The sequence below is a fragment of the Pezoporus wallicus genome, unplaced genomic scaffold, assembly GCF_028554395.1.
Source record: "Pezoporus wallicus isolate ANWC-B61680 ecotype Strahan unplaced genomic scaffold, APGP_CSIRO_Pwel_v1 scaffold_6362, whole genome shotgun sequence".
Classification (NCBI taxonomy): domain Eukaryota; kingdom Metazoa; phylum Chordata; class Aves; order Psittaciformes; family Psittacidae; genus Pezoporus; species Pezoporus wallicus.
This window is the reverse complement of record NW_026637663.1, coordinates 877,604-890,447: the sequence shown is the minus strand read 5'-3', so window position 1 is coordinate 890,447 and position 12,844 is coordinate 877,604. Positions and strand designations below refer to the sequence as shown.

At 37.1% G+C, this 12,844-nt stretch overlaps 1 protein-coding gene across 10 annotated transcripts in view; it reads left to right on the top strand.

Moving 5' to 3' along the window:
• STXBP5 (syntaxin binding protein 5) overlaps nucleotides 1-12,844 on the top strand; it is a 112,604-nt gene that overhangs the window by 79,837 nt on the left and 19,923 nt on the right. For 3 of the 10 annotated variants that reach the window (XM_057406842.1, XM_057406837.1, XM_057406845.1), the window contains 3 exons: nucleotides 5,190-5,255; nucleotides 8,346-8,405; nucleotides 8,506-8,553. In XM_057406842.1, coding sequence (XP_057262825.1) covers nucleotides 5,190-5,255; nucleotides 8,346-8,405; nucleotides 8,506-8,553 — 174 coding nt within the window. The remainder of the gene's footprint in view (nucleotides 1-5,189; nucleotides 5,256-8,345; nucleotides 8,406-8,505; nucleotides 8,554-12,844) is intronic. The other 7 variants (XM_057406844.1, XM_057406841.1, XM_057406839.1 and 4 more) reach the window with 3 other exon arrangements.

Sequence of the window (12,844 nt, the reverse complement as noted above, 5' to 3'; positions counted from 1 at the left end):
ATTTTATGACTCAGCACCAAAATTCAGGAACAGCTGCAGTTTTTCCTTGCTTAGTTATATAATTAAATTCACATAAGACACCAATCTTGATTCTTTTGCAGCTTGCTATTGATGGGAGTTACAAGATTTTATGTGAATTCTCAACTAGTACAATATAAAACGACTTTTTGTAAGTTAGTATTTCTTAGTTCTACCAGAGGCAGTTCAGGATTCTGACAAAATAGAAGCACTTCTTGCATTCATGTGACTATTTTGTTATTATTTTTTATTATTATACACCAAAAAGACTTTTCGATGTGATCTACAAGGGATTCAGAGCAGGGGTTGAGTCAAAGCTGAAGACAGTACATGTCTAGAACTCTTCTGGAGTTGTTTGTTAAGGTTGTTTTCCGTGTCCCCTTTTTCTTTGAAGTGGATCCAGACATGAACTACTTGAATTTTTAACTTAAAATGTCGATTAAATCAATCCACCGTAATCTATGGCTAAGCCAAATCCAGAACTGAATCAGAAAGCTTGATTGTTGGGCTTGCAAATGTTTTACTCCATTTTCCCGGTTAATTGTTCTTAATTATTATTTTTACATCTTTATATCAAGCTAGTTTAAGTTGTAATTTTTAATTAGGCTTGTTTCCAGTCAAGTTGTAGTTTCTTCAGAGATATATCAGGGATATAATAACAGGAAGGGATTCTTTAGGTACATTGCAAATAAAAGACAGACTACGGACAATGTGGGCCCTCTCCAGAAGCTCTTGGGAGAACTGGCTGTACTGGATTTGGAGAAGGCTGAGGTTCTTAATGACGACTTTGCCTCAGTCTTCACTGGCAAATGCTCTGGCCACACCACCCAAGTCTTGGAAGGCAAATGCAGGGGCTGTGATAATGAAGACCCTGTGCCCACTGTAGGAGAGGATCTGGTTCAAGACCATCTTAAGAACCTGAAGGTTCACAAGTCCATGGACCTGATGAAATCCATCTGCAGGTCCTGAAGGAGCTGGCAAATGAAGTTGCTAAGCCACTGTCCATCATATTTGAAAAATCATGGCAGTTAGGTGAAGTTCCCATGACTGGAAAAAGAATAATATAACCCCCATTTTCAAGAAGGGGAAGATGGATGACCCAGGGAATTACAGACCAGTCAGTCTCACCTCTGTGCCTGGCAAAATGTTTGAGCAGATTCTCCTGGAAGGCATGCTAAGGCACATGAAAATCAGCAAGGTGCTTGGTGACAGCCAGCATGGCTTCACTAAGGGGAAATCCTGCCTGACCAATTTGGTGGCCTTCTATGATGGGGCTACAGAACTGATGGACAGGGGTAGAGCAGCTGATGTTGTCTACCTGGACTTGTGCAAAGTGTTCGACACTGTCCCACATGACATCCTTGTCTCTAAATTGTAGAGACACCAATTTGATAGGTGGACCACTCGGTGAATAAAGAACTGGCTGGATGGCCACACGCAAAGAGTTGTGGTCAATGGCTCAATGTCCAGCTGGAGACCAGTAACGAGTGGTGTCCCTTAGGGATCGGTGTTGGGACCGGTCTTGTTCAACACCTTTGTTGGTGACATGGACAGTGGGATCGAGTGCGCCCTCAGCAAGTTTGCCGATGACACCAAGCTGTGTGGTTCAGTTGATACGCTGGAGGGAAGGAATGCCATCCAGAGCGACCTTGACACGCTTGTGAGGTGGGCTGATGCCAACCTTATGAAGTTTAACCATGCCAAGTGCAAGGTCATACATCTGGGTCAGAGCAACCCCAGGCACAGCTACAGGTTGGGCAGAGAAGAGATTCAGAGCAGCCCTGTGGAGAAGGACTTGAAGGTGTTGGTTGATGAACTTGATCCAGCTTCAATGTGTGCTTGCAGCCCAGAAAGCCAACCGTATCCTGGGCTGCATCAAAAGGAGCGTGACCAGCAGGTCAAAGGAGGTGATCCTACCTCTTTATTCTGCTCTTATGAGACCCCAGTTGGAGTACTGTGTACAGTTCTGGTGTCCTGAACATAAGAAGGACATCGAGCTGTTGGAACAAGTCCAGAGGAGGGCCACGAGGCTGATCAGGGGACTGGAGCACCTCTGGTATGAAGAGAGGCTGGAAAAGTTGGGTTTGTTGAGCCTGGAAAAGAGAAGGCTGTGTGGAGACCTCATAGCAGCCTTCCAGTATCTGAAGGGGGCCTATAGGGATGCTGGAGAGGGACTCTTCATTAGGGACTGTAGTGATAGGACAAGGGGTAATGGGTTCAAACTTAAACAGGGGAAGTTTAGACTGGATACAAGGAAGAAGTTCTTTACTGTGAGGGTGGTGAGGCACTGGAATGGGTTGGCCAGGGAAGTTGTGAATGCTTCATCCCTGGCAGTGTTCAAGGCCAGGTTGAACGGAGCCTCATGTGGCATGGTTTAGTATGAGGTGTCCCTGCCCATGGCAGGGGGGTTGGAACTAGATGATCTGAAGGTCCTTTCCAATCCTAACTGTTCTATGATTCTGTCATTCTATATAGCTGTCTAAAGGTTACATGCAAAACATGACAAATGTCATGAAACTTAATTTATACATTAGTTAATTTTGAGCTTTAATTCTAGGGAGTTTTTAAGGCAGCATAGGTAATTTTTGTCTTTAATGATACTATTTGATTTTTTTCTTTTTTTTTTTTAATTCATTTTGGGGGCTTCCAATTTTTTTCAGCTAGATTCAGAGAGATTAAGCTAAAAACTCACTAAAATGTCACTTTTCCGTGTATTTGTGTTCTAGCAGGTTTTACTTTTTGCAGTTCTAAAATGGAAACTCTTGGATCAATTTGCTTTTGTATATTTGCAATTTATATGTATGCTCCAAGTCTGAAACCAGGAAACTTTTGCAGAAAATCTGTCTTACTGCCAGTGCACATGCTGCTTCAGTCAGGGTACCTGGGGGCTGAAGATATGAAGAGCAGTAATGATTGCTACACTAGTTTCTTCTCTCAGGGCATGGACAGACCTTCATAGCTCAAAGGCGTCAGTCGAATCATTCGTATGATTCTCTGCTTAGCTTAATTGCTAATACAGTCAGAGGTAAAATTACTTTTTAGCTGCTCCTGGCCCTTCTTCGCTCTTAAATAACAGTAGTGATGGCTATGCGTAGATTTCAAAGGTTTGTGCCATAATGCACACTCTTTAGTGGGGTGAATCTTACCCAAGCCATAAAATTAGGGGATTCTGGGCATTTTCTGTTAGATCCATTGATCTGACTAGTTCATTAAGATGTATATAAATTAAATCATAGCCTCAAGACTTCTTGCAAAGAAATTAGGTGTACAAGTGTGTGATTTAATTCTAAATCTAAAGATTGTTCCTGTCAATGCAGGAGATTTCCTCGGAAAACTAGTGTGAGTAGTTAAACTATTCAAATTAAGATAAAGAATGAAAACACTTACAGGAAAGGGGAAAATAAGTTCCTGAACTGTGTGCTTGGATTTCTTCAGTTTGGATCCTGAAGAAGCATGATCTAGAAACACAACCTTGTCTAAAAGCACAGTACAGGTATATTCTCCCAGCATTGCTACTAAAATTTGTATTGCTTGTTGGGAGACCAGCATCTGGAATTTCAAAAAGTCTTTTTACACAACACTGTCTAGTATATAACATTTAGACTCCCATTCTTGTTTAAAACCCTCCTTTCAGAGGTCAAATAATACATTGGTGGAGAATGTGTGCCACAATTATCCCATAGAGCTCATTGATTTACTGATAGATAAAGGAAAAGGAAAAAAAGCAATGTATTTATTTCTCCAGTGTAGTGGAAAGGTACAGCTTTCATCTGGGATTTCACTATACACATTAGAATTGAAATCACCTCCTGCAATGTTGTTAAGTGTAGGCTTAACCAAGTCTTAAGGTCACTTGACAATTTCACATCAATCCTTGAGTTTTGAGGTTCAAGCTGCTTGTGCGTTTAGAAATCTTAGACTACTTTGCATAAAAGAAACTGTATGTGAATGCAACCTACTTTTAATGTGTTACACATTGGTAGCGTATTCCAGGAGAACTTTTTTCCCTTTAATTGACAACTTTGATAATAGTATTTGGAAATCTTCAAGCTTTGCTGGAAGAGTAGTGCTGTTCCCATGTTTTTTGTCATCTGTTAACATATATGTACAGATATACTAGTGAATGTGTAGTGAACAGCTGCATAGACAGCATTTGCATGTACAAGCCCTTGTTGCCTTAGTCGTTACCATTACACCTTTCAAGCTTTTTGACCATTTGAAATATTTGTATGCACGCAAAGCTTTTCATTTTAACAAATATTTCTTAACTATTACTGTTAAGTATTACGTGCTGAAGGAAAACTGTTATATAAACCTAAATACATGTTACTAGCTGTCATGGTTTAAGCTGTAGATTTCTTAATTTTGGGCACTCTTGGCAGCATTTTATTGTCAAAAAGAATACTAGAAAAATTTCTTGTGTATTTCTAGTCAGTGCTATAGAAAAATATTTAGGACCTTTATGAGGCAACTTCCATCTTTAGCATCTGATTGTGGACTCCTGTGCTTTACTTCCTTCACTGGAATGAAAAGAATGAGTTTTTAGATACTAACACATTGCAGTTACTCAAATTATCAGATTTGTTGGTGTAAGAATTTAACACAGTTCCTCTGTACAAGGAAGAGCACTTTAATAAACATTCTAGAACCTAAATTACGTAGGTGACACCAGTAAGGAGTTTTGCTGGAGGACAGAATGTAACAACAGCAAATGCAAAGCATATCACTTTATAGTGGGAAAAGAACTGCAAAAAGGCACTGTAGTTTCACACGTACTGCACACATGATTGTAAGCGTCAAGATCCTCTTTCATCTGGCTTCTTTTGTAATTACACTTTTAATATAACCCTAGGGTGTTTTTTAAAACAAGTTGTACTTAATATATACCTATAGCTTTTAAGTAAGTGTTCTGATAAATCTGTCTTGCTGAAAGTATGGTGGTTTTCACTCAAAGTTCATAAGGAAATTTATTTTGTAAAGAAAACTTCAGTAGAAAGAATTGACTCTACAGTTACTGTGAGTAATGTCCATATAATAACAAAACAAGCAATATGTCACAAATTCTATCACAACTGGCTGGTTTGTATCTATTAAGAAATGAAGTTTCTAACTGCAGTGGAAGGAAGGATAAAGTAGCAGCTGTATTATTACACACTGTTTTTGTGTTCCAGCAGGTCTTTGCGATATTAATGAAGGTACAACAGTGCCAGAAGACCGCTGCAAGTCACCCACTTCAGGTAATCATAACTTTCTCTGATATTCAGCTTCTTATTTGTCCAGAAGATAGCAGACTTTAAGTCAACACTTAGTAGTTAAGTAATTATGTAAAACCTGTTGTCATCTCACAAACTGAGCTGTGATAAATCTTCTGTTGTACAACTGCATTTTTAAAACAAGGCTGATTTAAGAGATGCAATAGGAATATGTCATAAAGATAAGTGAAGAGAAATATAATATGAAATATTTATGCTTCAGGGAATATACTGCACAATGGAATTCTGGAACACTGATAAGAGATGCACAAATTCCTGTAATAGTTGATGTGATTGTGTTTCTTTGTCCTCAGAAGTAGTAAAGATTATTTCTGTCAAAAGAGCTAATTCACTTCAGTTTCCTCATAAGTGTAAATTACTATATTTCTTTGGAATCTGAGACCTTCGGACACTGGTATCCTACTTAGCACTCCCCCTATCTTATTTTATTTAGTAGCTACTGCTGTACATGAATACTTTAAACAAAAGCTTCAGCAATATGTAATATTATTTAGTGTTTAATACTGGCTAGTTGAAGTTGTAGCCATGTAAATACTTAATAGTGCATGTCAGTATATAGTATTTGAGATGAGTATTTCATGTAGTAGCTAAAAATTTGTAGCTTGTCTTCACTATTAATATGAGTAACCTTTTGAAGTAATATGTAACTTTATCTGTTTCGTTCAAACCTGTACTCAAGGTTGAGTAGAGGATAAAACTGCAGGTTTACTCAAGTACCTAAAATGATATGTGCACTCTTGCGATATAGTGCAAAAAGGTAATCAGTATAGGATTCTAAAGGTAGATTCCTTTCCTACTGTAGCCAGTGCCTTACCACCCTCACAGTAAAGAATTTCTTCCTTATATCTTAACTGAACTTCCTCTGTATAAGTTTAAGCCCATTACCTGTTGTGTTATTGCTACAGTCTCTGATGTGGAGTCCCTCTCCATCATCTCTGTAGGCCCCTTTCAGATACTGGAAGGCTGCTATAAGGTCTCCACGCAGCCTTCTCTTCTCCAGGCTGAATAAAACCAGCCTCTCTTCATATGGGAGATTCTCCAGCCCCCTGATCATCCTCGTGGCCCTCCTCTGGACTTGTCCTTCTTATGTTGAGGACACCAGAATTGTACACAGTACTCCAACTGGGGTCTCATAAGAGCAGAGTAGAAGGGCAGGATCACCTTCGACCTGCTGGTCATTCTCCTTTTGATGCAGCCCAGGAATACAGTTGCCTTTCTGAGCTGCAAGCGCACACTGTTGGCTTACGTTCAGTTTCCCACTGACCAACACTCCCAAGTCCTTCTCAGCTGGGCTGCTCAGAATCACTTCAGATTTCTGATATACTGCAATAAAATGTGTATAATGAACAGCTAATGTGTTGTAACCCTTAATCTATATCCTTTATTCCCCTTCTCCAGCATCACTCAAATGTCAGCCCAAGCCACTTCTGTTACCACTAAAACTTAAAAGTACTATTTTTTTTGAGTTAGTTTCTTTCATAATTTGGAATTGGAGTTAAATTCAATTCAGAATTTTCACATTACAGTGAAAGCAAGCCCAAAAGTGAAAGTCAGGGTGTATATGGAAAAATACTAAATTTAATAATTTACCTCTTCTCCCTCTCTGTTTACCTTAATGTCTTGGTTATGCACACAGTACTGAAGAGAAGTAAGTCTAAAGTACCAAAAAATAATGAATGGACAAAAGGTGGAGGAGGATAGCCACTGTAAAACAGAATATTGAGACCATGAGGCTGGTCTATACCTTACCTCCTGCAGGGGTCACCTCCCTGATATAGAAATTGTTTGGTGGTGCTTATGCAGAGAGAAGAGCTGCAATTCCTTAGGTTTGCTTTAAGTTTTATATCTTTTCTGGGCAAGAGCGCAAGACTGTAAAGAAGCTTGAAAATGGCATTCAGTTTTTGGAGAGGTGAGAGGGGACATTTTGGAGAAATTGGCTGCATAGTATGTGGTAAGCATGAAATGCAGGACTGAGTCCAGATTTAAATGAATATTTTCCAGTCTAGATGCATTCTGGTTAAGAGGGAACTACACTAGCACAAAAAGTTTGCTTGTTATACTCGCTCTAATATTGCAGGGTAGGATTGTCAATTGAGTACCTTATTGATTTTGACTGTTGTAGTATCATCTGTAAAACAGACCAGCCACTTTTTGGTCTGAAGTCTGCATTTGCTCAAGTGAGCTAAATATTCCACCTTTCTGTGCCCATGTGAAGAGAATTGGAAGCTAACTTCCCTGGGACATCCTCCAGTGGGTGGTTATACAGTTGAGAGGACTGTGAAAGGGACAACCTGCATATGCAAGTTAAGAGAGTATCCTACAGTGCTAATAACACAGAATTATGAAAATGCAAGAGAGATAGTAAAATTGTATAGAATTGTAAACTGTCATGTTTGCCTTAACGGGTGCCAAAAAGTTTTCATTCTGTTCTTATGTTACACTTCCAGAATACAAAAATTCAGTGAGATTTGGCCTTTTTTAGTTAAATTATGTTTTAATTTTGTGACAGTGTTAAGCCTCAAGCTGTGGCCTGTAGCAACAACTGTTTTTTCAGTATCAAGGATTCAGAAAAATCCCGTGTGGCAGCATTGGCTCTACATTGTATGCTGAATAGTTGAACAGTGGCCCAACAGAACCTTATTGCATTGAAGAGGGGAAAAAAATAAAAATTAAAAAATGAAAAAACCCTTGTTTGTTACAGCAGTGTTCTGTGAATCATAATTTAGGTTAATCTAGATTAATGGTTAAGGCAACAATCTAGTTATTCAATATAAACATTTTATTCAATGAGGTAAATATCTAGCAATAAACTCGCTGCACTGTGCAACATTGTACCTTGCATTATAATTTGTTCTCAATATGATAGAATTCCTGTCATACCAAAAGAAGTTGGACCTTCCAGTATCTAGTACAGCTGCAGAGAATACCTGTATCAGTATTTGATATTTTAATACATCTTTGTATCTTCCTTAAACTCAAAGCTTGTATTAATACATTTGTTTTGTGTCAAAAATATATGTTTGTATATCCATTTCATTCTGTCTTCACTCATAGGTTCTGGTTCACCAAACAATTCTGATGATGATGAAAAAATGAATAATTTTATAGAAAAGGGTACAGTATTTTTCTTTTCTGTAGTCTTTTTTTTTTCTTCAGTTCATCCATTGATACACTTAAATTGATTTTTTTTTTTTTATTAAAATGTTCTTTACAGTGAAGACCAAAAGCAGAAATTTTTCCAAGATGGTAGCCAATGACATAGGTAGGAATTAAAAAAACAAACCCCAAGCCCAAAATAAAATTTCAAAGCATCAAATTATTAATTTCTCATTCTTAATGCTAATTGGTAATTCTGTGGGTTGCTTCTGCTCTAAATACATTGGGCACAGGAATTTTTTAAATCGAGGATATTGGTGGTTTAAGTTCTCTGATTTTTACAACTGCACTTTCTGTTTTCTGGTTGGGTAATATTCTAATCCATACTAAGAGTTCAGTCTATGCAAGTCGCAACATCATTCCACTGCTTTTGCAAAGGTACACTCTGAGAAGATGTGACTGATTTTAATTTCTGATATGTTACATTCATAGCCATATGGTTGGATTTCCATGTGACTTAGGACATAGTATCATGTTTTTATTTACTCATATGGAAGATGACTTGATCATATTTATTAGATACACCCTGTTACTGTTCTGGAACTGTGCTTACTTTAATGCATCCAATAGTGACACAATGCCCTACCAGCTCCAGACTTGTGTCTTAAAAATTTGGCAACAAAATTCTCTTGGAATATGTTGTATGCAGGTAGATTGAACCCTTTTATGATTGGAATGAAAATTAACTCTGCTTCTGACACCTGGGTCATTAAATAAATGAAGGTGAGAGGCTGTACGATTTAATTTTGGGAAAGGGACTATTCTTCCTTAACTGGGATATGGTTATTTTAATTTTATAATCACTGTGTTAATGGGTCATTTTGCTTTCATTCATTGCATTGGTCTATCACTGTAGGAGGATTAAATTTTATTTCTGTCACATAAAAAGATTGAAGCTACTTGATACAGTAAAATTGTTTGCTAAACTACTATTTATGCCTTTTGGTCACTACTGTGTTGAGCCCTCCCTGCAGTGATAACAGAAATGTGAGGGAATATGCGTTCTGAGGAAGTGGAAACCTGAATATAATTTAAGAAAGCAAATGACTGTCACTAATATATTGTAGCAATTTATCTGTAATTGAAAAAAAAACACAACTTGAGTATCATTTACATGAGTATGGATTAATATGTTCTCTAAAGGAAATTCAGGCTAACTAGGAACTTATGTTCAGTTCTCTAATGGGGGGGGAAAAAAAAACAATATTTAATCTTGTTCATGTTAGATAAATGCTTATTGAGGCAATATTTCCTTTTTGTCCCAAAGAAGTCTCTTCTGACCTTTAGACAGCTTGTCTTGGGCAGGAAACACTGTATGTTTAAGTGTGACTTCATTATTTTTTCCACTTTTTTTCAGAATAATGTTTTACAGTATTAATAAAACATGCTAATGACAATTCTATAGAGCTATTGACATCTGTTTCAGCTTGAAGCCTTTCAAAAAAATTATTATGAATGTTTTTCACAGCTAAAAAAGCAAAACATTTATTTGCAAGGAATACATTCTTTGGAGTGTAAGTTAAACGCAGAGTTAATTGAGGCAATGCATTTGATGTGTAATTCAGAAATTACTCCCAGTCGTCCCATGCTGTAATTTGTGTAACACAGTTATTGGAAGTTAAAAAAAAATTCAATTATTTCATCTGCATTTTGTTAGTGTTGAGTGGTTTGATGCTGTGAACTGTTTTATTTTATTTTGGTTTTCTTTCGCTGCGATGTTTTCTACCTTATCTGGCATGTTTATCCTGCATGGCTCTTTCTGAACCTGCATTGTGAGTTCTTTCACATAAGCAAAATACCTCTTTTTTGGTGTCAATAGTTGCATGGGTTTGCATTTTGTTGTTTTAAACCGAATTGTCAACTAAATGTGAATGGACAATGAGTTTTGTAAAATGTGTCACTGTCATTACCATCACCATGTTGTATGAACTTAAACTGTTGACCATCAGTTGTGTTCACATGGAAGAATTTCATATATATATAGTATGGCTGTAGCTTTTTGCACTGACACATGGTGCAATCAGTTCAAGTTTTTCTGTTGTTAGTATGTGAAATATAACCTGTCAGGATTGTGAAACAGAACAAGAATTATTTATGTTGATAATTTCAGTTGCTGTTAATATCAGTCCTATCTTTTGTCACACGAGATCTTGAATAAGGGAGTACTGCTTACTGGGTGCAAAGTAATGTTACTGCAGTGATAGGGCTCTAAGGTGGCAACATAATACACATGCATTTAGAAATATGAAGCCATAGTCATTTAATCATTTTATTGAAACTTGTCTGTACTTGAGACATCTTAATTTCTGCAGATTTCTAGCACTATTGATAGTATCAAAGATTCTTTCTTTGTTAAAGAACCATCCAACACTGCAGCAATAGCATTAATTAAAACAAAATGTAAATGCTTCATGTATCAATGTTTCAGCTCTGCCTTATATGCTGCTAAGATCAGTTGGTCTTCTGTTTTGTTTTTTTTGTTGGTTTTTTTTGTGATTAGATGGCTATGAATCAAGTCAGATGTTACAAGGTATTGTAACATCCATTTCTGGAAGAACCTTTAGTAAAGATGTATGCAAAATGTTGTAGACTCTTAAGACCTTCATTAACTGTTCCAGTAGGGTACAGCTGAAATACCTTTCAGTAAAATTGTTTTTATTTATTTTCTGAAGTTTGCAAATGCAGAAACAAATGCAAATGATATTGGTAGGTAGATATAAGCAGAGTAGCTTTAATGCAAACTTCTGTAGTTGCTGCCGTTACTATTGACATCAGATTTCTTGCATTTGTTACATTCTAAGTGTACACTTAATTTTTTTTCAAGCAGTGCTAGTCATTGTGGTTTTAATACTTTGATCTAATTTGGGGTATCTCAGTACATCTCTCCTTACATTCTCATATAAATTGGTTTTATTACTCCTATATTTAGATTTCAGCATTGATAATCTGTTGTACTTTCACCAGTACAATAGTCAATTCTAAGTGTCTTGTTAATTGGTAATGTTAAGTCTTTCACTTCTGTGTAGTTGTCAAATACGGAGTAAGTTGGGAACTGCTATGCCTAACAAATTCTAAGGTGCTAAGTTATTTCTCATGAAATGTGAAATTAAATAGGCTTTATGTAAACTGTACTCTTATCTGTCAAAACACCAAGACTCTTGTCTCCTTTATAATTTTAAAAGCTTTTTAAAGGTGGTTTGGTTTTTTTTAAAGGTTTTAGAGTGTTTCCTTAAGGAATAGTTGATAAATCACTTTACAGCTTTCAAACTGATGTGCTATATGTTGTAGAGCATTGGCTCAGGAAAACCCACTGCCAGTATACATAACTATTACTTTTAAGCCACAGCTTCCTATTGTTAGTTTTTTCTCAGCCTTCAGATTTTCTTCATTGAATTGGCTGCACCTGCAATATAACACACTATGCCAAGGTAACTTTTCGTATTTTAACACCTGCCCCCTCAGGCCTTACCTATGAGAAATTTCCAAGAATGCTGAATGTCGTTTTTGGACAGTTCTCCAATATCATGCTTTTTCCTGATACTTCTTAAATTATATATATTGGCAACAGAAAGAATATGTGTCTACGTGTGTATGACTCTAGGTTTTCTGATTTAGAGGACTATTAAATGTAGGCCTAAACTCAGGCAAAATAGTCACTGTTGCTTTGAGCAGCAGTGTGCCAGGAGGAGTGAAACGGCTTTCAAGTCTCTGTCTCCTTGTCTCACACCATCTGCAGAGAGTGTTGGCTGTAAATGCTGCAGCAACCGATACCACCTTGATACATATTAAACTCTGTCAGCTACTACTTGAGGTCAGCCACATCCAGCAGGAGTAGTCACCATCAACCTTACCTTGTTGTACGTCTGCGGTAAAAATAATGCAAAAAATCATGAGTGCTCTTTGTAGTTCTTCATCCTATCTTTCATTTCTCTCATTTTCTGTGTTGTATAAGTCGTCTAGCATGTTGCTGTCTTTCATCTGAGGCATAGTTTTTTCCAAAACTATCGTAAACCATAAGCCAGATATGAATACAAGTATAGTTTGGGATTTTATATGAAGTAAAAATGGCTTAGCTGTTGAAGTACTCCCATCTTCTTAAGGCATCTTTAGTCACTTTTTTCTTTAAACACAAGATGGCACTGCTGCTATTTAAATTGGTTCTTGTTTCCTGTTTACATTTGAACTACTGAAGGGTTTGACACATTAATGTATGCTTTGAAATGTGGTGTGGGTTTTTTTTTTTTTTTTGCATATCACATTAATTCACAATTTCTAGCGATGACATCCTTTTTAACAGTTCATGAGCCCTGTCGTCCTATTAATGAGGCATAGTTCAGTGTTCGTAGAAAATGATGTCTGACAAATTTGTTTTGCCTTTTCAGTAAGTTCACACAGCT